The sequence below is a fragment of the Sceloporus undulatus genome, chromosome 1, assembly GCF_019175285.1.
Source record: "Sceloporus undulatus isolate JIND9_A2432 ecotype Alabama chromosome 1, SceUnd_v1.1, whole genome shotgun sequence".
NCBI lineage: Eukaryota > Metazoa > Chordata > Lepidosauria > Squamata > Phrynosomatidae > Sceloporus > Sceloporus undulatus.
The window spans coordinates 331,948,831-331,974,511 of record NC_056522.1 but is presented as its reverse complement, the minus strand read 5'-3'; the positions used below and the strand labels follow the sequence as shown (position 1 = coordinate 331,974,511).

General features: G+C 44.1%; 1 protein-coding gene across 3 annotated transcripts in view; it reads right to left on the bottom strand.

Annotated features, from left to right (window-relative positions):
* Nucleotides 1-25,486, bottom strand: part of AP4S1 (adaptor related protein complex 4 subunit sigma 1) — a 28,159-nt gene extending 2,673 nt beyond the window's left edge. The window contains exons 1-6 of one of the 3 annotated variants that reach the window (XM_042444562.1): nt 25,384-25,486; nt 24,454-24,609; nt 7,350-7,527; nt 6,837-6,923; nt 5,654-5,722; nt 3,094-3,105 (exon numbers count right to left, since the gene is read on the bottom strand). In XM_042444562.1, coding sequence (XP_042300496.1) covers nt 3,094-3,105; nt 5,654-5,722; nt 6,837-6,923; nt 7,350-7,487 — 306 coding nt within the window. In that variant the 5' untranslated portion in view covers nt 7,488-7,527; nt 24,454-24,609; nt 25,384-25,486. Of the gene's footprint in view, nt 1-3,093; nt 3,106-5,653; nt 5,723-6,836; nt 6,924-7,349; nt 7,528-12,516; nt 12,538-24,453; nt 24,610-25,383 lie in introns of those variants that run through there. The other 2 variants (XM_042444567.1, XM_042444572.1) reach the window with 2 other exon arrangements.
* Between the last annotated feature and the right edge of the window lie 195 nt (nt 25,487-25,681).

Below are 25,681 nucleotides of genomic sequence, written 5' to 3'. Positions count from 1 at the left end.
TGTCTAGTCCTTTTATAAAAAGACCTAACAAACCTCAAAAACAGAAGGAGAGAGAGAACTACACTTCAAAATCTGATGTTTGTTTTCCTGGTTTGGCATTTGATGTCATGCACATTCCATCTTACAGTCAAGTGTTTTTAAAAGATTATGTGGAGATAGCTGGAGGCTGATGACATGATAGGAAGCCCAAAGAGGTTTCCTCTTTCTCCCAGTGAGATACAAGGTAGGCACACCCTGTTGGGCAGCATTCCACAACTAGCTGCTCTTCATTCCACCAGCAAGTACTTCATCTGCTATTGGGAATCAAGTGACTGCAGTTCACAGCCAGTCCCTTTCCATTCAGTCCATTCCTTCCTCACTTGCCCATGTTGCTCTTGGCAAAAGGTCAGAGTAACTGTTTGGCCCTTTTAGGGGCTGCACTGGCTTTTGAAAGACTTCTTATTCAATCATGCCACTCCTCCACAAACAACATCTGCTCTGCCCAACTCAAAAACAAAGCAAAAAAATCTAACAGTTATGCTAATTTTTAGGCAAAATTTTATCATGCAGCAAACAATTCATGGTGAATTAAGGAGATATCTTTGCACTAAGGTTATGGTACCACCAGACTGGAACTGGCTATAATGAACTGCACTTTATATAAGCCACTTACTTTGGGTTTTTGTTTTTGAGAAGCCAGTAGAATACATTATTACTACTTCCTTTTTGCAGATGGTAACCTGAATCTGATTTGCTCAAATCCCACTCAGTGTAAAGTCACTTTGAAATTTGATCTCAGGTTTACATCTGGCATTAACCACTAGACCCAAATGGTATTAGAGGAAATAAGACTCACGTATAGTTTAGCACTCTCTCATACACTCTCTCATTTCTCTCTCTCTCTGTATATATGTGTGTGTGTGTGTATTTCACAATACAGGATACAAACATGATTTGTACACTTACTATTTTTTGGTGTATCACATAGCCAGATGCTGCATAACCTCTTCCTAATGAATCAAATGGCTATTTTAGTCACTGAAACCATTTGCTTCAATCAGGAAATATCTCTGATATATATGCACATGAATGGGTTTTACATGTTTGCAATAATGATGTAAGTTAATGCTCAAATTAAGACAGCAAAAGCTGGATATGATGCAGACTATTTTCACCCCAATGTGTAGCTCTAAATCAATTGTAAGATATCTTTCAATGCTAAATCCTGTAATTTTACTCTTGGATTATATCCCCTAGAATCCCACAGCCAGCACATCTTGGCCATGCTGATTAGGATATTCCAGAACTAATACAAAAGTAAATTTTTTCAAGCTCTTCCCTGAAAACGATGTGCTGTGACATGGTAATGGCAGCTTATGGGTGTTTATAAAGAGGTCAGTCCCAATGTGTTCAATGGGCCTTACTTTCAGGTACATGTACATATGATTGTAGCCTAGATGGCCATTCATGCTTGATATATCAGAGCACGTTGCTGTAACCTTCATGGCAATAACTGTTCTCTAGGTTCTTACCCAAATAAATTTTCCTTATAAAGCTGAATTCCTGTTACAGCAGAAAACCAATCTGAACTATGGTACATCAATGTATTTTTAACTACTCCCACTTTAGATCACGTAAAATTGCTGTGATAAGTTTGCCACGCAAAATTGCTGTGATAAATTTCAACTGTCGTTTTTGTAATCATCTTTATAAAAATGATTCATCTCTCTCAGAAATCAGCACCTACTGCAGTTGTTTTCCAGAGCTTAATACAATTCCACCCACTCTGCCATGTACAAAGGTAGGACTCATCAAATATACTGAAGTGCCAACTAGCAACACTTTGGATTTCCAACTACAAGAGGAGAGGTTGAAATCCAAGCCATTTATAAAGGCACGTGGCTTTAGTTTTGTTACAGTTACAATATTGGAAGCATTCTATTTCATATGTCCTCTCAGTTAGCAGAAGACTAATTCCTAGTAAGCTGCTATTGTAAAAGGAATCTTAAATCAGCTGCTATGGAGCCTCCATTTCATTGCACAATTTGCTTACCTAAACAAACAACTATTTACCATGGAATCAGGAGAGTGTTGAAAATATCGCCCTCTAATTCTCTAGCTTCAAATACTATGCTCAGTGCTTCCATTTCCAAAAAAGCTGGAATTCTGCAGATTTTAAAGAGTACAACAAGGCAGGCAACTTCCATATTAGAACCAATAAAAAACAAAAACAAATACAAAACAATTACAAAATACAATACAACACTCCCAACACTCCCTTTATATGTCTATGGAATGGGCAAGAGAGAAGGGGTTTTCAAATATAGGAGGGAGAAGAGATTAGGAAAGTATAAAAAGAAAAATATCAAAGGTTGCGGGGCGGGGGGGGGGGGAAATAAAGGAAAGGAAATTTGAAAATGGCATTTGAGATGTAAATCTTTTGGCCATAATACCTGCCTTTCAGAGCTAGTGGGAGGGACACCTCAATATAGAACGTACTCTGCCACTAAAAGAGAAACAAATTAAACAAATTAATTAAGCCATAAACCAAAATATTGAACAAACTACATAACAAATGAGCAAAAATAACAATGGGGTAAGTTTTAAAATATACCACTATAACAGGGCATGTAAGCTGATTAAAGTTACAGTGAAACAGAACTAAAACTCAAGACAGAAGGAACTAGTTAAAAATCTCCTGAAGAGAATTCACAACCTGGTGCACCTACCAATAATACTTATTCATGTGCTCCCACCGAATGCACCTCCAAACAGGACAGAATGTAAGACGGGGGTTCAATTATGGGAAGAAGCTATCTTATGAACAAATATAATATGGAATAAACCTGTTAAACACATCTCTTCTCCCATATTAATATGCACATAAAATGAAAACGAAGATCATCCCAACATCTATAAACATGGCATGTTTTCCCTTGTGCAACACACTTGTGAACTTTACAATTGACTTTCCCACTGTTACTATTCAGATGCATCTAATTTTCAGTCTTCATACTCCATCACAGGTACCAAAGTATGGCACCACTTTAATTCCATTATATTCCAACTAGCATGAACATGAAGAGTTTAGTCTAATTGAACCAAAAAGGATACATCTAATTCGCTCTAGAATGATAAAAAGCAAAAAAAGACAGTTTCAGAAAGAGCACAGGACAGATATTATTTCACTTCACAAACAATTATTCAAGTTCATCTATATACCATTTTTCAGCTTGAGAGAGCACACCGTTTACCATACATCATTTGCAATGGTTTTCAGGACAGCTCTTTGTTATAAAGCAAGCCCATTGGATAATCGCAGTCTGCTTGTTTACTATGCCTACTATTATGATGAGGATAAACTATAAAGAGATGTGAAGCCTCCAATGAAATCATATCGAGTGCTTCTCATTTGGTTTGGTTGATGATATCATCAGCTATTGCTTGCAAGTTTTGATGGCTGCTTGTCTTCACTTCTCTGGGTTTTCCTGGGCCTGGCAGCTCTTCTGATATCTGAGCTGGAATAACCATTAACCTGTAGAGCCCGGATGGTTATTTCAGCTCAGACATCAGAAGGGCTGCCAGGCCCAGGAAAACCCAGAGAAGTGAAGACAAGCAGCCACCCAAAGGGAAGGTACTTTTACCATACATCAAAGGAGTCACAGAGGGAATAGGCAAAGTGGTGAGGAAGCACAACCTTCAAATGGTTTACAAACCGACGAAGAAAATCCAGCAAATGCTTCGCTCAGCCAAGGACCATAATTTGGGACAATGGTGCTCAATACATTTATGTTGGCCTGTTACATAGCAATGCAATGCTAAAAGTAGCCATGTGAAGTGCACTGGGCCACTATGTGCTGGGACTATCATAGTCAAACAGACATATGAGAATTGGGGAAAGTGTTACCATGGAAAGAGGCACCATATGTATTTTTATCTGAAAATCTGCATGCTTTATTTCAGGAACTTTCTTATTACACTTGCTTTTGGTTGGTTTGTGGTTATAGCACATTCAGCAGATGTCACATGTCTATTTCTGAAACAATCATTGGTAAAAATAAGTAGTCAACAAATAACAATGTCCCACTGCAAAGGGCTGGCTCTGCGCAGAACTGCTAGATATTTACTGGTAAAAACCACAAACATGGAAGCAATTTTCTATGCTAAATTAACACATCATATATGGCAGTGACCCAAGTAACCGAGGAGGGAAGAACAAACTCTTAAGAAATGAACATGTGCTTTTTACTAGGGTAACACTTTGTCATCTTGGTATTTTTAGTTTCAAGCATTCTTTCAAAGTGCTATATTTACCTAACAACATTCACAAAGCTTACACTCAGATACAGAACTTCCCCAGGTGTCCCAATGGAAGCATCTGAAAATTAGGAGAGAGTTACCTTTCACTTTCTCAACTTTTGCTCAGATTGCCCCTCATTTTCAAGGCAGCTATAAATTCAGAATTCCATACGCATTCAGTGATATATATATATGTATATATATGGGCCATCTGAGCATTTAACATAGAACATTTTATAATTGCTTCTAACATTACACACAATGATCTTGCTTCCATGCACAGGTTAATGGGTTCCTGTTTAAACAAAAGTGTACTGTGTTTGGTGACTCGTTCTAGGACTCTGCATTTAAAGCCTGAAGCTCCATGCAGTTTCTCAGGCCCTGTACAGACCAGCACTTTTGGCCAGCTGGGGGGTGGAGTCGGGGCGTAGCATCTCCAAGACACATGTCCTGGCTCTGCCCAGGGTGCCATGATTCCATGCACTGCTCCACACAGTGCATGGCATCATGGCACTACTCCGGCGCTGCATCCATATGATGCAGCGCTCAATGAGTACTGTATAGCCATGGCACTGCTGCTATTGCACCCTTTCCAGGACACAAAAGGAGCCACTTTTTGCAGCTCCTTTTCACCCCCTGGAAAGGCCAGATCAGGGGCGTGGCGTGCAGCTGCCGTGGCCCTAATCCAGCTGAAGAAGGGGAGGCTGGAGCCCACCTCTTCAGGGCTGTTTGTACAACTCCTCAGTTAAGATTTTATTTGCAAGGCCTACTGTCTCTATGGAAGTTGTAGAGTGTATGTGATGGAATACCTGTTCCCTTCTTCTGTCAAAAAGAGAAGGAGCACCATCCTAAGCTGACACTGCTGACTATTTATTTAGCACACTCCACTGTTGTCCATAATGATATTTGAATCAGCAGTGCTGGTGCGGATTGGTTTTTCTTTTTATGACTTAATTAAGTGAGGTTGGTGATTTAACCACTGTAGTGTAAACATGAAGACTTCATCCATGTAAAATCTGTTCCTTTCTGTGTCTTGGCTGCATTAGATACAGAAGCATTCTCCCAACAATGAGCATATAGAATTCTTGCTTAAATGGTAATCCATGTGAACATGCATTCCAGAACTGATCAGACCACACTGATGCTCAGCTGTACTGGCTTACATCTAATGATGAAAGCAGAGCAACAAAATCATAAACTAAGAAAGAGGCATTCTAATGCGCAACAAAATGTTCACAGTCATCAGTTTCAAAAGGGTTGTGCTCTCCACACACAAAAACGATACTTGTTTTTCAATTATACAAAAGTATAATTGTTTTTACCAAAACTTTCTGAAAAAGAGAAGGACTTGTATTTGGCTGGCCGACATACTTACCACTCTGCTGAAATACTTGTCCAAAACTTCTATAAAATTATGAATCAGTTCATATACAGCCATTTCATTCTGAAATTCAGTTGAAAAAACATCACACAAAAAAACAAAAACCAGTGAACATATCTGCAAAAATTTAATTTGCATTTTTATTAACACTTACAGATCTATTTAAAGCTTTTAGAAGGAAAAAAAAAAGCGGAATCCTTAGAAACGGAGTTGGAAGCCTGCAGCCCTTTACGTACTCCAATGTGTTTGTCCACAACATCTGACTGCTGAATACTGTGGGTCTATTCTTGCTTTTCCCCACTCTGGAAATTCTTTCATAATTCAGTTCCCCTGTGCATGCACAAGAGGTCAAGAGAAGATAGAGCTTTGCAATCCAGCAATGCCATAAACTCCCCCCCCCCCCCCACTGTCTGCACCCATTAGTTAAGGAGACGGTAGGTGTCCCTAACTCCTTCCTTAGGCTCTAAGATTTGTTGTACTAGAAAAATATGTGCAAAGGCTAACACATTGAAAACTAATGTTATCACAAATAATACCATTACAAAAGAAATAGTTGCAAGAGATATGTGGACATTAATGTTTTGGCTCAGGATGAAGTTTGTAGGGTTAGGCTTTTTGAAAATAGATGTCTAGTGATAGAAAGTAACTACTATTGTATTCAAACAGCTAATCCTTAACAAACTGCAGCATCAGCTATTACAGACAAAAGTCTTTTTTATTAGATGCATGAGAAAGTGTTTCTCTCTGGTGGAGATGGGTTGTTTTGATCAAAATATGGAATAGAACAAAAAACTGGAAAGCACATATTCACAGTGAAAGAATGAAAGGAGAGAAAGTCCCACATCACCCCGTGTGATGGTTCAAAAACTTTTATTTCTTAAAAAGCCCAACACATTTCAGTCATTACCAATTGGCCTTCTTCAGGGGGTTAGTCAATTCACAGAGATTTCTGGAGTTGTAGTCTGCACTCTCTATACAAGTGGTCCTCCTGAGCATTAGAAGGTCCACTTTGATAGAGTGCAGACTGCAACTCCAGAAGTTTCTCAGAACTAAATACCCCCCGAAGAAGGCCAATTGATGATAAGGCCAAAACATGTTGAGCTTTTTATTCATAAGACAACAGAAGAATGAAAGTACTGTGCATATGCACACAGATAGGTAAGAAGAGAATACATACCTCAGTCTCATTAATTCCAACCACTATGAAAAGAGCAGCATATTGCCTATATACCAGTTTAAAATCTTTGTACTCAATGAAGGAACACTGTAGAAAGACACAAAGGAAAAGTGAAGCATATTCATTGACCCATGTTGCATGTATTTGCTGATACATATCTGCTCATTGAGTAATTGAGCTGAAAGTTTATCACTAGATAAAATATTTTCTCTCCCCTGCCCCGCCCTCCCATGCACAGTAAATTAATTCCTCCCAATGTCAATTTTCCCCTAGTCAGATTCTGATGTGGGAAGAGAACCTGTCTGTGACAAATTGCTGGATGGCGAGGAAAAAGCTAGTGATTGCATAGTAGGTTCATCTGCACATACTTCTCTTGTACTTTAATCACATCCAAGCACACATAAAGATTTCACATTTACATGTGACTGTAGCAGACCCAAGTTTAAAACAAAGATTTGCCACTATCACATGTAGCTTAGCCCTAAAATATTTACACAAGAATAAAAGACATACTTGCTCCTTTGAACGGGAAAGGCAGCGCTTGATTACTTCAGTTTCCAGTGTTGTCCGTTTATGAAGGTCCATGTATTCATAATAACGGGAGAGCCTTGTTTGGCCTTGTTTGTTTACCATCAGAAAAAATTTGATCATGTTCCTTATCTGCTCTAAATATCTTTTCAAGAGTTCAAAACTGAAAAGGAATAAATCAGAAATTCTAATTATGTGAAAGGATCATAAAATAAACTGTTCTCATGAACTGGCTCTAAGGTTAGGGACAAACATTCTCAGACTAGGATTGTGGTGGCCAGATGAATAATGCTTATGAATGAAGCTACACAGATCATTCCAACTAACTAGCAAAAAGATGGAAGCTGCTGTCAAAGAATGCCTTGGTCCAGGCCTCAGAGGGAGAGAAAAATGCTGGACCTGATCCCCTCCCACCATTCCCTTCTCCTTTTGTGTCGTGTCTTTTTAGATTGTAAGCCTGAGGGCAGGGAACCGTCTATTATCCCCTCTGTTGTAAGCCACCCGGATTCCCAGTGACTGGGCGGCATATAAATAAATCCTATCATTATTATTATTAGCTACCAAATTATTGTACTAGCATATAAATTACAGCAGATATTTTCAAACACAGAAGCTTTCCCCATCCTGCAAATTCCACCAAGGAGATATGTTAAGCAGGCATGTGGGAGGAAATCAAGGAGCCAGTGTTACTGCAGAAGAATGATGTTCTGCAGAAAACTGAAAGGCTACAAAATAGAAAGCCCCCCCCCCCTGCATTAATGTGCCATCAACAATACCATCTACTGAAAGATGTAAAGCAGAAAAAGGTGAAGATGCGTACTTTGAAAATACTTACTGGCAAGCTTTTTAGGTTCATTTACTTGGGCTTACGAAAAGGCCAGGAAGTGTGTGTCATAATACCAAGCTACTGTGTTTCTATTACTACACATACTGATCTATAAATCTAAAATTTTATACATGAAATTGACCCCAAAACCCTGGATCAACTTATACATGTGTCAAGATGGCTATACTGCTTGAAAAAATGGGAGCAATGGATTTTTGGGCTTTCTCTGCTAGGGGGCTTCCTAAAAGAAACATCCTCCAACTCTCCCCCTGCAGCAGGGAAAGCCCAAAGAGCCACTGTTTCCATAGAGGGGTGATTGGGTGCTTCTGTTACAGGAGGCTTCCCTAGAATGGACTATGGCAAGAGCTTAGAGCTTTAAAGCCCCCTGTTCCCTGTCACAGACTACTAGCCAAAAACGCTGCTGGCACAACTTGGCCCTGCTGATCTAAATAAGAGGCTTTGTTTTCTCCTCTCCATTTACTAAACTGGTTGTGAGGGATAAGGACACAGGTGAAACTGGTGGGTGAGGAGAGGAGAAGAGAAGAAGGAAGAAGAGAGCAATAATGAGACCAACCCAAACAAGGGACCAACCCAAGCAGCCACTGCAACATCGAGACAGGAGTTGATTCCTCGCGCACACACACACTGCCTGAGCCCTCATTTGAGGAGAAAAGGAGTAGCTTCTTGGGACTGCAAAGCTGTCTTAATAAAGTTGGGTGATGTGGAGAGAAGGAATTGTGCTCTCTCTCTCTCTCTCTCTGTGTGTGTGTGTGTGTCCACAAACCTTCATTTTGCCACTTTTATATAAGGGACTTCACTTTTTGTATATAATGGGACTTGAGCACCCACAGATTTTGGTATCCATAGGGGGTCCTAGAACCAAACCCCAGCAGATACCAAAGGCCCACTCTATTAAGCATTGGAACAAACAACTTAGGAACCGTCTCCTTCTCTGAGTGGCAGAAGGTGAGGACCTCCTTTACTCTCTCCAGCAGCCTTGACATGCCTAGGAAGGAAAATGGTGGTGGTGACAGCAGTGTTCCCTGCCACAGTGGGCAGAGTAGGGGGATTGGTGCTTCATTTAGGTTTCCAACTAATCCACAGGTAAAATCAAAATCAGTAATTTTGGCCCAAAAAACCTGCCACTGACTTATATGTGAGGTCGACTTAGAAAGGAATATATATGGTAATTTTTAACACCATAAAGGTAAGAGGGAGAACTGGAACTATTCTGTCACAAGTGTCTATGATGCTGCTCAAATATAATTAACTATTAATTATCACACAATCTAATCCTCACCTAGTGATGGATCTTGCTGGGCCATTTTGGGAAAGTTTATATTTAGTTTAACTTACTGCGCAGATTGTTGTAAAGAAAATGAAATAAACCTTTTTATATCATACTGAGCTTCTGGAAGGAAGAGTGGGATTCAAATCTAACAAATAAATCAGTGGTTCCTAACCTTTTCTATGCCCCACACCTCTTGGAAATGTTTGATTAATGTTTGCACCCTTTACAAAAGTAGTATCACATTGGAAGATTAAGAATTAATTTCTAATTTTTGAAACACAAATTGAACCACATACAATATTGCAGGTGAACAAATTGAACTTAAAAATAAGCTTTTAACTCAATGCATAAAATGCAAATCCAAACTTGGAAATTAGATTCTAATTTATACAGAAAAAAATGAGCAATGACTCATGACTCGTCACTCAGAGACATAAGCTGCTCTTTGTTGCATCCCCTGAAACTCCAGGCTGGGAACCCCTGAAATGAATTAAACAAAACAAATAAGGATAAAAAAAAAACTGTGAGAGATGAGATCAAAGATTCTACTCATATTAGTGGCTTGGTGACGATACCACAACTAGGACAAAAGCTCAGTAACACTTTCCTATCTGTGTTCCCCAACAACTAGCACTCAGAATGTATCTTCAAACAATGCCTACTTAAACTATATAATTTGCTTCTTTAAGATGTACCGCATTTTCTGGCGTATAAGACGACTGGGCGTATAAGACGACCCCCAACTTTTCTTATTAAAATATAGTTTCGGATATACTCGCTTTATAAGACTACCCCTCTTCCAAATCCAAGGAGGGAGCAGGGCAGCGGCGATCGCACCGGCCGTGGAGCTCCCTTGCGGCCTCTGCGGAGGCCTGGGCCTGGGAAGGTAGGAGCAAGCCGGGCTTAACCCGGTGTAAACTTTGAAGATTTTCATGGGTTAAAAAGTCATCTTATATGCCAGAATATACAGTAATTTTAACAGCTATTTTTCCCCAGTTTAAATATATACACAATGCATAATATAATTAAATACATTAAATAACACACTCACGTATACAATGTTCCTGTGGTGCTCTCTGGGCTTGAGCAGACAGGTAGGATAGAATGGGCTAAACCTGTGATATCCTGCCCCTGGTTTCAACCTGGGCCAATCCCCAGGCTGGTGTGGCGACAGGTGGGTGTTCACACATATGAATGCACACCATTGCCACAAGTACCCCCCCCACCCTTACATGCCTCCATCATTGTGTCTTCTCAGAAGGTCTCCACCAAAGCTGTGAGGTCAGAAACAGGGCAGCTGGGTACCCTCATATATCCAGGCACCCTCTTCTGACAACTGGGGTTGTGGCAGGAGATTTCTGAGAAGACACTACAGCAGCAGCAAATAAGGTGAGTGCAGGATGTTTATTGTGGCATTTTCACAAAACTCCACAGCAAATAGCAGGTCTTTTTGAACTGTGCTAAAGCCCCTGGAGATCAGTCCAGGATTGTCAGATTGGCATCCAGACTGGCCAATCCCAGACTGGAATTACTGGCCTTCACCATCTGTACAGGATGATACCAGACTGGGGCGGGCATAGGCCTTTTGGCCTGGGGATACAGACCCCTGTCTCTAGGCACAGCCATACATGCAGGTTTACTCGCAGCCAAATACAGTGGTACCCCGGGATACGAATTCGTCGCGTTACGAAATTTCCGGGATACGAAAAAGTTCCATAGGAAAAAACTGTTCCGGGATACGAAGGTTTTTTCGGGTTACGAAATTTTTTTCGGCGCGAAATTCAAACGCGCGGCTTGCCAGCGCTAACGGAAAGCCCTTTTCGGCTTGCGAAATGCATCGGGTTACGAACGCCGCGGCGGAACGAATTAATTTCGTAACCCGAGGGAGCACTGTATAAGCAGGAAGAGCCTCCTGTTATGGTTGGAGGAAGCCACGAATTTTAAATTTTAAAGGGTAGTGAAACTCTTGCCTTCCTCTGCCACAAAGGAGGCTTCATCAGATGCATGTTCTCAAGGATGAAGTTAGCTAAGCATGGAACTATCTAAGGGCAAATTTCTTAACAGAGCTATTAAATAATCATGAGGCATTCTATCTAAATTGTAAAATCATCTGTCTGCCACCCAGTTGCTATCTTGCTATGAGTGATGACATGGTGCAGATTGAGCCAGTCCCTGGCTGAGTCCAAGCATGTTAGATACAAGGATGTTCTCACACCTTTTCTCTTTAGATAGTTCTTCAAATAGCAACCATAATATCACCATCTGCAACTAGGGTTGCCATATCCTGCCTGTGGGCGGGACTTTCCCGGTTTTGGGCGGGTCCGCACGGTCCCGCCCTGGGTTGCCCCAGCCCCCGGGATTTCCCCCGCCCCCGGGCTTCATTGCAAAGTCTGCAACAGCGGTGGCGGGGGAAAGAGAGAGGCCTGTGTAGGCCTCTCTCCTCTGGTGGGGGGTCATCCCTCCCCTCTTTGGCTCCTCCGGAGCCGAGGGAGGGAAAGAAGCCTCGCCGAGGCCAGACTTCTTTTCCCGCCTGGGCTCCGCCACTGAGAACAGAGCCCAGGCGGGGAAAGAAAGCCTCCCTGAGGGAGGATTCCTTCCCCGCCTGGCCCCCTCCCCTCCTGACAGGCCGGGCCCCCTCCACATTTATATTAACATTTTTTAAAAAATCACCAATTTTTTCTGCGTGTCCTCCATTTAAAAAGAAAAAGTGTCCTACATTTTAAAATTTTGTCCTACATTTGTCCCGCTTTGGAGGTCCTGACTTATGGCAACCGTATCTGCAACGTATAGTCCAGTTATGTGAGTAAGACACCCAATTATGTCAGGAAGTTAGTAAAAAGGAACACTCCTTTATGTACTCTTTTTACATGAGTAATGTCTTTAGTCAGAAAATTTAATTTCATCGAGATTCACTTAGATTATAGATAGTAGCTCCCACCCATGTTAAAGCATTAATTACAAAATGGCTGCCTTCATGTTATTATAATGGCCGTTCTCAGCGAGACAAAAGCAATTGTATGTAGCTTTAGACATACCTTGATCAATTCTTCACAAGGCAAGCTCTATATATAGTCGTGCAGGTAAACAGAAACAAATCGTGAGTGTAAGTATCAATGTGGTTATGCGTAATAAATGTTGTAATAAATAAACCTTGTACATAAAGCGCTCCAACATCGAGTATAAGACTTCACAATTGTCATTCAGTCACCGTTCCAGGGTTTCTCAGCAAGCACTGGAGGGCCTCTTTCCCCACAAGCTTGCAATAGCTTTAACCCCATCTCAAGGAGACACTTTGAAATCCCACAAAATGGTTTGTGGTCATTGTTAGCAGCTTCAGTTCATGGCTCCTCTGTGAAGAGACCAGATAGTTACTGAAAGGTGAAGGGCCTTCCAGAGGGGCTTAAGGAGCACGAAGAGCACAAATAAATGTAAACCACTAATTTTTAAATGGGCTGTCAGTTCTTAAAGCACTTCTTCTGTATCATTTTTAAACCACCCACATTAGATAATGGCCACACCATTTTCCTGACATGGGACCCAAGGCAGGCTTCAAAAAAGGACAAAAATGTCAAAGTCCTGATTACTCAAAAAGTTCAACGTCAGCTATTTAAAAAACAGGGGATGCGCTAAACGCCTAAAATTTTGCAAGCGTACATTTTCTTTATTTTAGACATGGATGGATCAAGCCAAAACTATCAACTCTTGCATTCCCATATTCCACAACCAAGACTGCAGATTAAACAGTGAGACGCAGACAGAGGCCTAACACAGGGTAGGCAACCCTTGTTAAAAGCCGGGGGCCAGGTTGGTGTCCCCCAGGAACACCGGGGGGGGCGGGGGGGGGGGCAGAGCAAAAAACTAAATCAATTTAATAATCTAGGACAACATTTTCAAATGTAGGACACATTTTTTTAAAATGGCGAGACAGCGAAAAATTGGATGATTTTTAAAAATGTTAATAATAAATGCATCTTTCTTAGGCATTATCCCAACAATGGAGGCCCACTTTGGGCATTATTCCATAGGCACAGATGGCAGAAATGTGGACTTCCCTGTCTGGCCCACCACCCCCTCCCCCCATCTCCAAACAGCAACATTTCACAGCATTGAAACCATGGAGTTCCATTAACATGGCCAATCCTCTGCCATAGTCAGAGGCTTATTGCATAATCAAATTCCTTTGGGTTGTCACACTGACCACAGGGGTTCACCATGGCTTATGCATATTGAAACATGTCAAAGAGGTGGTGTACAGTGCTATGCACCAAGTGTACTTCTATTAATTCTCAGAAGTGTGTACTTGGTCAAGGGACGTGGTTTTTCGTCATTGCGCATGGGTTTGTTAAAAATCACAAGCAAATTTACATTGGCCGGGCCTCTGGAGGCTTTCTGATATCAGATATCACCATTAAAGAACACCAAAAACACACAGACAAAGGAAAGGCACTTTGGTAACAGTCACACTCCGTCTTGGCTTCAGAAACCGATGCGTGCATGCCTCTGCAAGCCGACTCAGCAGACTCGCATCAGCATCACATCATCATCACACATGTATCACTGTCAAAACAAGGGCAGACAGTGTTAGCATTAAAAGCACCACAAACAGAAAATTTAAAAAATCTCAGTGGTGGCCTCTGGCCACTCCACCATCTCTTCCTTCTTCCTCTTCCGTCCTCCCGCCTCATCGCTCCTTCTATTCGCCTTCTGCCCCCTTCTATCTGCTCCCCCCTCACTCCCTCTTCCTCCTCCTCCTCCGCGGGTCCCCCCCCCTCCTCCTCTTCTTCGTCCCTCCTTCTCTCCTCCGCCCACTCCTCCTTCTTCCCTCCCCCTCCCCGCATCCTGCAACCGCAACGGCCGGGGGGCGGGTGGAGGAGGCAGAGGAGAAGGAGGTGGGCGGTGCGGAGCCCGTGCGGGGAGGCGGTGCGGGTGGCGCGGGGGCCCGTGTGGGGAAGGCAGGGAGGGTGCGCGCGGGCTTTCCCCCTTGCCTCCCCCTCTGCCCCAGAAGAGACCAGGCGGGCCCTCCTCGTCCGCACTCCGCGCGGTGGAGGGAAGAGGGGGGGAGGCAGCGTCGTCAAGCGTGCCCAGGAGGAGGCAGGAGGAGACGGCAGCGGCGGCAGAGACCGGGGCGGGGCGGCCGGTCCTAACTGCCTCCTCAGTGGGTCCGGGATGCGGGCCCCGCAGGCCAGGGGTGTCCGACCCCTGGCCGAACACCAAAGAACACAACAAAAATTACTCAAAAGGAAGTCAGCATAGACTCCTAAGAAATTGGGAAGGAGGCAAAGGGGCCATCTAGGACAACACCCATGGCCATGCAGGAATACCACAGTTACAACGCACGGTCCTAACAATTACAGTGGACCCTTGTAATATGTGGGTCGTTTGCGTTCCAAGATCCACCATGGATAAACAACAATCCGTGGATGCTCACATCCCCATTAAATATAATCGACATGGCAAAATGGTGTCCCCGTATGAGAACAAATTGGAAAATCAATGTTTGATCTGTGAAATCTTTTATACGTTGTTTAACATGTTCAAAACCGGGGATGCTTGAATCCGTTGATAAAAAAATCTGTGTACAAGGGGTACCAACCATCGGGTACGAAAATTAATTCGTTCCGCCGCGCCCGCTTTCGTAACCCGAAAAGCCTTCCAAGAAGCCGAAAACCCATAGGCGCTAATGGGAAAAGCCGCGATTTTGTGTGAAATAGCGCCGAAAAGCACCAAAATTTTTCTTCGTAACCCGAAATAAAACCTTCGTAAACCCGGAACAGTTTATTCCTATGGGATTTGTGTCGTATCCCGGAAAATTTCGTACACGTGGGTATGTTCGTATCTCCCGGGGTACCACACTGTATAAGAAGGCCCGACTGTCATTTCCCCAATACCATCCCATCCAACCTCTGTTTAATTTAAACAGAATCTCCAGCAGAAAGGAGACATCTAACAACGCCGCTATTCCATGACTACTGAAACTTACTGTCAATAAGCTCTTCCTAAAGAGTTAGGTGGAATCCCTTTTTTGGTTCTTGAACTAATAGTTCAAGTTTACACTTTACCACATAACCAAAAGGTATTTAAGAGAGGACACTACGCACGCATCCGCTCAGATCTTTCTCCAAGCTATACCATACCCAACACAACACTCATACATCGTGCCGCAGAAGGGCGTGTGCATTCCCAGACCTCAGATCATTATGGTTTTGCCCTTTCTCGTTCCTCACACAACACCCCCAGCTTGTCAATAACCTGCTGTTGTGTCATCTGGACACAGATATGCTTAGTGAAGTCTGACCAAAAGGAGCAATAGAGTAGAACGACAGTTCCCTCCCCTTTGTTGGGACATGATACTCTATACTCCTGTGATGGCAGCCCAGAACGGGATTAGTCTGGGTTTAGTTAACAACATCACAACCTGCTGTGACCTCATTGTTTAGCCTTACGAGGAAGTTCAAGTAAGAAAGTGCAAAGCAAAGGATTTACTCTTCTGGTGAATGCTGAGCATAACAGAAAACAACAAATCAAGGACCATGGAACGATCATATACAATTACTCCTAGAAAAAATGAGGAAAGAAATCGAATAGCAAAGATTTCCCAGACCATTGGATCAAACATTGATTAAGAAATGAGTCTTGCTATCAGGTACTTAGCAAGGTGATTAGGAAATGGGAAGGGCCAAGGCCATCGAAAAGAACAGACAGGACCCTAAACCGTAACAAGATACAACTGAGGCACTGCCAGTTAGAAATGCCAACAGCCACATGCTTCCCCCATCCTATGTACGCAGATGTGAGTGCGGACAGTTGAAGAAAGCAGATTAAAAAAAATCAACAACTAAGGGGAGCCAATCTGGAGGAAGAGTGGAGAGCCCCCCCCCAAAACAAAGAAAAGAAAAGAAAAGAAAAAACAAAATCAATTGAAAACAGATTAAGCCTGAAACTGAATCTCCCTGGAAGGACAAGATGAACAAACCAGAGGCTGTTGTATTTTGCTGCAGCGGTCCTAAGAGGGCCAGAAGCTACGACGCCAAAAGCCCACATTCCAGTTCCTCAAGGACTGAGAGCGCAGTTGTGGCAACAAGCTTGCTGGCATCTTAAGATGGGACATGTGTGAATTATCAAACAAAGACACATATACCTACCTCCAAAAGTGAACCAGGAAATAAAACGAAAGAGGAAAAGAGGGGAGGACCTCCAAAGTGACCCGAAGCAGCTTGTAATTTTAGCCCCTGTCTGTTTGTGCCCTAAATCAGTATAAAGTTGTTCAAAGCAACCACTAGGTTCAGGACAGATCCTTGAAGCAAACTAGTCCCAGGGAGGCAACCTTTTTTGAGCCAGGGGCAAGGGTTGGCTTGCCCTCCAGGCGGAACTGGGGGGACGGGGGCGGAGCTGCCCCCTCGCAGGCGCGGGCTCACGTTGCGGCGGGCGGGAACTTCCACCCTCCAGGAGCCAGGCCTGCCCCATCTTTGCCCGGCCCCGACGGGGCCCAGGCCCCGTTGCCCAGCAGGCCAGCAGAAAAGCCGGTGGGGACCGCCAGCAACTGGCAGGACTCCAGGGACGGCAGCAAAGGCCTTTAGCAGAGACCCCCTGCGGCCGCTGGAGGCCTCTGGAGGACCTCCAAGGGATGGCCAGGCGGGCCCCACTAAGAGACCCCCTGCTTGTCACTCCGGAGGCCTCTTGGAGGACTCAGGGACGCGCAGCGGGCCCCTAAGAGGAACCCCCCTGCCGTCGCCGGCGAGGCCTCTTGGAGGACCTCCAGGGCCGACACGCGGGCCCCGACAGAGGACCCCCTGCGTGGGCTGCCGTCGCCGGCAGGCCTCTTTGGAGGACTCCAGGGACGGCAGCGGGACCCCCTAAGAGACCCCCTGCCGTCGCCGGAAGGCCTCTTGGAGAGACATCCAGGGACGGCAGCGAGCCCCTAGAGGAGAACCCCTGCCGCCCGCGCGAGGCCTTCTTGGAGGACGCCAGGGGCGCAGGCCCAGCGGGCCCCCTAAGAGACCCCCTGCTGCCACCGGAGGCCTCTTGGAGGGCTCCAGGGGTGGCAGCGGGCCGCTCAGAGGACCCCCTGCCCGTCAGCCGGAGGTCCTCTTGGAGGACTCCACCAAGCGGCGGCAGCGGGCTCTTAAAGGGCCCGCTGCCCATAGCGGGGAAGTCTCGCGCGACCTTTTCGTGTCGCGCGCGAGACGGCACCGCTATCGGGCGCCGCCATTTTTTTCTTCCAAAATGGCGGCGAAGTCATCGCGCGACGCTCAGGGAAGGTCGTGCGAGACTTCGCCGCCATTTGGTGGAGAAAAAAATGGCAGGCGCCCATAGAGGCAAAAAGCCGGTTTCGCGTGGCTGGCGGCGGCTGCTGCCGCGGGCCAGGCAAAAAGCCATCCGCGGGCCGGATCCGGCCCGCGGGCCGCAGGTTTTGCCAAACCCATGCACTAGTCAGTACATAATGTTGACGTCTGTCCAATTTAATTCATTACAGCTGACACTGGGAAAAATAGAAAGGGCAGAATCTGAAAGTGTTTAGCCCTAAAATACAGGTATATATTCATCACCAGCAAAGTGGCCACAGAGCATTACATGGGCAACATGCTTTTACCCCAGCAATTAGTGGGAAACCATGTCCAAGGCAGAGAGCATTACATTCACATAGATTTTAGCCTCAACTTGTCCTCATGAATCAGACACTTAGCAAAGAGTCTCTGAATACTTTCATTGTGGATTTTACTGTTACAGCTATTCATTAGATTTATATCTCTCATCTAGATAATGATCTAACCCTTTTAAACAGCACCAGCACCAAATTGCAACATCCTATGGAAATGGATTATTAGTTAATTAGGTGTTGAGTAATTACTTACTTTTGTTTGTTTTAAACTGGCTTCCTATTAATTTGAAGTAATTACTGTGTTGCTAATTGACTTTTATACAGATTTTTTTCACTCTTTCTATGCCAAATAAAATTGCAAACTTTTATTTATTATATTATCTTTTCAGTCACATAGAAGAAGAATATTTTGTAATATCTGAAAAATGCATGGGGGCAGGAAAGAGACTTCAGTCCTTGCCTACAGTTCTGCAAGTTACATAATGATTTTTAAAAAGTATACAGTAGCGTTTTTGGCATATCCTCTAGTTATGAAATTTCAGGGGGGGGGGGAGCAGGCCATTTTAACATAAAAAGCAACTAACACCAGACGCAGAAGAAAGCAAGAGATATAATTAATCCTCCATACTATCAATATCAATTATAGTATAATAATTTATTACAATTAATCCACACTTTAGGATTGTAGAGTACAGTCGCTCCTCTGTTTTCGTGGGGGATCCATTCCGGACTCCCCCACGAAAACAGAAAATGGCCAATATTCAAACCCCATTGGCTTGAATGGCAGGCATCCATGGCCATGCATGCACCAGAGGCTCCCACCCCATTTTGTCCGCCTTCATTTGTCGTCCGCAAACGGGCGAGGGTCACAGATTCCAAGTCCGCGAAAATGGTGGAACAATTGTATAATACTGTAGAGGTTAATGCAGATACTGGTGAATGTGAAAGTCAACAGTCTGGATGGCTTTTAAAAACAGGGGTGTTCCTTTACAGGCCCCAACCCTCCCAGACTCCCTATAACCATCCCCTCCCTCCAAAGTCAACTGACTCTCCTGGAATCTTCCATGACTAGCAACAGTTCACAACACACACTCCCACTGCATTGTTTAACATTTAAAAATACAGTGGGGCCTTGGTATCCTCTAGTACAGTGATTCTCAAAGTGGTAGTTCTCTATGGTGGTGGTGGAAAAATCCAGGGGAGTGGTAAGGGAATAGTTGGTAGCAGGGTGGTGGTGAGGAAAAGAGGGCTTTGGGGCATTTCAATAAAAGTACTGGTGTGCAAGAAAGACAATGAGAACCAACAGTCTTTATGGCCATGGTGGGGAGTAGGATTGCATGAAAATTCTCTTTCCAGGGTCCCTTAAAACTACTGTGCAGCCTCACTAATCACTTTGTGTGGTGGTGTCTCCTGCTCTTCACCTGTTGGAACAAGCTCACTCCTTTAGCTGTGTCTTTTACTAGCAGAGGCAGTTGGCTTGGGCACAGGGCACTGTTTCTATGTATTAGAGTGGCACCATTTTAGGACAGACTGATTCATTGCAGTGAGCATGTGGCATTCCCACCTGCTGCTCAACCAGCTGCTCAGTTGTTGCTCCCAAGGTGACTGGGTGCAAAGTGAGCAGCGACCAAGAAGCTAGTCAAGAGTGACCGAGCAGCCTCTCACTCGTGCTAGCCTTTGCCAGCATGTGCAAGAGACTGCTTGGTCACTGCTCAGCCACTTGCTTGGTTGCTGCTTTCTTTGTATCACCACCTTAGGAGCAGCAATGAAACAACTGGCTGAGCAGTGACCAATAAGACACTCACGCACGCTGGCCTTTGATGCAAGGCTGGCATGGGTGAGACATTTTAGTTGCTGGTCAGGCAGCTGCTTGGACACTGAGCCTGTAGAAAAGGTTAAAAGGCAACCAAGAAGCCTGTCACCCACACTGGCCTTTGCTGCAAGACTGGTATGGGTGTGGCACTTTTCAATTGCTTCTCAGCCAGCTGCTTAGTTGTTGCTCCCAAGGTGAGCAGATGCAAAGGGAGTAGTGACCCAGATTGGTTGTTTTTAATTTGTAGACCAGTAGACCTAATATCAAGCAATAGGTATGTGGTAGTGTGCAAGAAAAAAGAGGGCAGTAGCCCAAAAAGGTTTTGGGACTACTGCTTTAAGGTTTGATTCCAGGACCCACTGTGGGTAATAAAATCCAAGAATGTTCAAGCTTCATTATATACAATGGCATAATAAGATGGTGTCCTTTATACAAAATGGCAAATTCAAGATTTGCTTTTTGGATTTTTTTTAAAAAAATACAAACTGTGGATGTAGAATCCATTGGTACAGAGAGCAAACAATGGCGCGTTACAGACCGCCCTCAAGCGGCCGTTCTCCCGCTGCCGCCATTAGCTGCGGCGGGAAGCCCCAGCGGCCAGACCACGAGGCTTCCGGCCGCAGTGAAAAAGGAGCGCTGAAACAGCGCTCCTTTTTGGTCCCTGGAAGTGGCGCTGCGAGGCGCACACTCGCAGCGTCACTTCCACCGCGCCACGTCTGGACACACAGCGTCCACGATGTCAAAATGGCAGCGCCCATGTGGATGGGCGCTGCCATTTAGGATGCGCTTCGCGCGTGTTGGGAACAGGGCCGGTTAGGAAGGGGCAACCCTTCCTAACCCTAGCACGCCCCTTCCTCTAAATGGCAGTCTGTAACCTGCCTGTATCTGCTTTTTCAAAGCCAGGTACGATTCAATTTTAGTTTTGTTTCTTGGCTGCTGGGCAGTCTGTTCAGCCTTAACAGAATCTCAAAAGCTGTAAACTGCTTCATAGACCCATCAAAGATGCACATTGCTATTTTAAAAGGTTATGCATCTGAGGAAGAAGAGTCAAGTTTACAAAAGTTCATGCTTCCAGCTTCTGTCTTTCAATTAGTCGTTCCTTCCTCCCCGCGGCTGTCTGGCAGCCGCAGGAAGGGAGGGAGGAGGAGGAGGCGACCCCCGTCCCTTCCCTGCCTCCCTGTGGCTGTCTGGCAGCCGCAGGAAGGGAGGGAGGGAGGAGGAGGACCCCCGCCCCTTTCCCTTCCTCTCCACGGCTGTCTGGCAGCCGCAGGAAGGGAGGGAGAGGAGGCGACCCCGCCCCACCCCCTTCTCCTTGCGATGGTCAGCACTAGCAGGGAGAAGGGAAAGAGGAGGGAGCCCCGCCCCCTCCCCTTTTCCCCACGCGGTGCCTGTGCTAGCACCAGCACCCGTGGAGAAAAGGGGAGGGGAGGCAGGGGGGGTTCCCAACCTGGCGACCCCCACAAAGGGGTCACGACCCCCAGGTTGGGAACCCCTGCTCTAGACAGCGAAATGCAGACAATGAGCCTCATGTAACCCCAACCAGTTTTCATAGGTGCCAAGTCCACACCAAGCCTCCTGGAACCTGCACTCCGATCAAAATGATTAAAGGGCAGGGGGAAATGCCTGTAAAATGATTCAAACCATTATTTGGAGCCATGTTAGACATCAAAAAACCTGAATCCACAAATCAACTTTATGTTTGACTGAATATCAGCTGGAAAAAGTTCAGAAGTAACTTCTGGATTCCATTTTTTTTACCCCAACCCAGCCATACTTTTCACCCTCTGTGATCCACTCTAGAGTAACAACTCATGGTGATCTAAAGCGGATCATCATCTCTGGTGATGAAATGGCATAGGATGATGAACAGCGGTTAATTGGAATTGTCATTTTTATTCACTCATTTTAGAGAGGATCAAGACTGCAATGTTTCAAGCTAGTTGCAATGCATGTGTTCTCTGTGTCACATTCCTGACTTTTCCATATTTCATTGAGCATTTTAATATTTAAAATGCAATTATAGTGCTAACCTATCCAGAGTGGACTGGCAAGATGTCACCAAGACTTTTTGGGTACATTGTGCCATTCATTAGTATTTTCCTTTTCACTGTTTATGCTCAAGTGCTTATGACAACAGAACTAGAACTGAGGGTTGTTGTTTTTTTTGTTTGCTTTTTTGCAGGAACCAGGTCCTGGCTTTGTATCTTCCTCTAATTGTTTACTGTTGTATGTATTCCTTTGTGTGTGTATAGCAAGGGGGTTGGAAAATTCCTTATAAGCCTTCCACTCAAGGCAAATGAGAAGAAATGTTTTGCTCAACAAAGCTAGATGACAAGTGATGTTCTTTACTGTTTTGGGTGAGCCTGTAACAAGTGACTCACAGGTACCTGTTTGACCTTGTCTCTCTGGTTTTTCTCCTTACTAAAGATTGAATAAATTTTCAGAATGGCTGAATAAATTTTGCAGGTGTTTGTTCCTGTTAGAACAACTGGAGCATTACATTGGTGACTGCAGAACAGGGCATGGCTATAGAATCTACTATGCACAATGGTTTCATGACTGTGGCCTTAAAAACCCAGTTATCTTAATATTTCCTTTGGAGTGAAAAGGATTTTCCCCCCATGAGACTTACTTATGCTTAAGTGTTTAGAGTGGGAAAGGATACTTTACTATAGTCCTTTTATTTAAAGGAAATCCACCTTTACTTTCAAGTGTTCTCTTTCACTTTTTATGAAAATATAAAATGCTATGCATATAGAAAGAGAGAGAGAGAGCACGCAAGCACTTGTCTATCAGGCTGTTCCTTTTAAGAAGCATCTAGCCTGTAAAGATGACTGCGTAGTTTATGAAAGACCAAAGAACACATGTTCCCTGTAGCTCTAGCTCTGTTTTAAATATCCCCACAATGGAGTTTCCAGAGATGGAGTTTCCAAAGCTTCCCTCGAGGGAACATTCAGAAAGCAATGCCTCTTCATGCACTGAGAGGTTAACCTCGCTTAATTTAATCTCAAACTCATAGTAGTAATTTGATACAAGAAGCTGGCTGCCTGTACTTGTTTCTATTTGCTGCCCTGCTACTTTGGGTGACAGTGTAATAATAACAGCAGTACTGGTAAAATCAGAGTATGCTTCATGCCCTCGGGGAGAAAGAGTGTGCAGTGCATGTGGTGGGGGAAGCAGTCTCCTTGTCCACCCAAGGAGTCAGCTACAGACATGTGAGGAATGCAACTGCAATGCCAAGAATCTTTTGCTGGCATAACCCAGCATCAGGGAAACCATTTCAAGTGAGCTGAAGAAGCAGTAAACAGTAGCTCCCCACTGAAAGACTATAAACTGTGAGAGAAATTACTACAGTGGTACCTCGGGTTACGAAATTAATTCGTTCCGCCGCCGCTTTCGTAACCCGAAAAGCCTTCGCAAGCCGAAAACCCATAGGCGCTAATGGGGAAAAGCCGCGATTTCGTGTGAAATAGCGCCGAAAAGCACCAAAATTTTTTTCGTAACCCGAAAAAACGTTCGTAAGCCGGAACAGTTTTTTTTCAATGGATTTTTTTCGTAACCCGGAAATTTCGTAAGGCGGCGCATTCGTATCCCGGGGTACCACTGTATTAGCAAGAGGTTTTGGAAGCAGAATGAAGCATGGAAAGTAGACATTTTCAGTTTTTAAAAAACTGACCACCAATGCAAAGAATTGTTTTTAACAGCCCGTCATTTCTTCCGTTTCCCTAATTTTTGGAAGTGCTGGATGATAACTAGCCATACTTAGTGTTCTGCTGGGTAAAATGCCAGTCCCAACATTTAGGACGCGCTGGCAACTTACAGCCTAACAATATACCACTTTCCCTACAAAGGTAACATTTGACTTGGAAGGCCTGCCTCTGCAGGGAAATGCATTCTGCACATGCTCAGATGACTTACATGCCCATCTACTTCACATGTTCGAGGCAGTGCCTTTGTCAAATAAAGTCCTCAATACAATTATTAATAATGGGAAAACAAAAATCAGTGTACACTATAGTTTCATGACAATTTGACTTGAGTATTTAATGGTGTTGCACAGCAATGGCCAAGAGTCTAAGGTTGCATCTATACTGCAGAATTAATGCAGTTTGACACTGCTTTACCTGCCAATGCTCAATGCTATGGAATTCTGGGATTTGTAGTTTGTGAACTATCTAGCCTTCTCTGTCAAGAGAGCTCTGGTGCCACAACAAACTATAAACCTCAGGATTCATTGGATGGAGCTGTGATAATTAAAGTGGTTCCAAACTGCATTAATTCTGCAGTGTGGCAACAGTCTGAGATACAAATCATGAAGTATCCTTCTAGATTTCACTGATATCTGCAATATGGAGGACAACGAGAGTGGCCAACTGGATTGTGCACACAGAACTATCAATGAGCATTTTGAACACTTGGACGCACTTTACAAATGGTAAGCATTAGCACCACTCTGAATTAAAACAAATTTTAAGAAACCCAGCAAACATCTCTGTGGGTTCCTCTAACCCTAGTAAGTGTGCGTATCTGTGCATATATGTGTATAGTACATATACATACATGTGTGTGTTTCGAGAGCCAGCCTGGTATAGTGCTTTGAACACTGGAGATCAGGGTTTGAATTCCAGCTCAGCCATGAAAGCCCACTGGGTGACCTTGGGCATGTCACACTTTCTCACCCTCGATGGCAAACGCAAAATGCCCCTTTGAAGAACCCTGCCAAGACAACACCACAACAGGTTAGCCTCAGGGTTGCCATAAGTCAGAAACAACTTCAAGGCACACAACAACAACAGGACTTAGAAATGCCTAGAGAAGTATTTTCTCCAGTGCAACTCTATGGTCACTTTCCAGCACAATCTCTCCGGAGAGACTAGGGATTCCTAGAGAGAACATATTGATTAAATATGCAAATACTCAAAACTGCAAAAGTAAAAGCAGCAAATCTGGAGGTTCAACTGTATATACGATAATATATATTTAGGAATATATATATATATATATATATATGATAAAGCAAAGCCTAAGGAAAACAATTAAAGATCAGCATAAAATACAATTGAATTACCACATATATATTTTAAAAAACACCATGCAGTTTAAAATGATAAAAGCCGTTTTAAGAAGCAGTTGTTAAAATGGTTAAGAGGTGATATGATGGCCTTGTTTAAGTATTTGAAGGTGTGTCACATTGAAGATGGAGCAAGCTTGTTTTCTGCTGCTCCAGAGAATAGAACCAGGAACAATGGGTTCAAACCAGAGGAAAAGTGTGTGTTGAGAGATCTTGTATTTGCGACTAATTGAAATTAAGAAGTTGGCAGTATGAGCTTTTGTAGACCTCAGTCTACTTCCTCAGATCCATTTGATGCATGCCAGGAAGTAGCCTGGAGTCTATGAAAGCTCATGCTGCCAACTTTTTCTTTTCTGTTAGTCTCAAAGGTGCTATAAGTTCTCTCTATGTACTGATTCTACAGAGTAACGCGGCTATACCTTTGAATAATAACAACAGCAATAATGCTGCCAACTTCTTTCTTCCGGAAGGTGCTACAAGCCCTCTCTGCGCACTGATTGTCTTTGAACCCTACCACTAGAGCAGGGGTAGGCAACCTGCGGCCCGCGGGCTGGATGTGGCCCGGCGAGGCCTTGGGACCGGCCCCAGCCTGGTCCTGCCGCCGATTGCCGCCGGGGCCTTTGGGGGGCAATTGTCTATAGAAGCCTCAGAAACATGCATTTATATTAACATTTTTTAAAAAAATCAGCAAATTTTTTCACGTGTCCTCCATTTTTT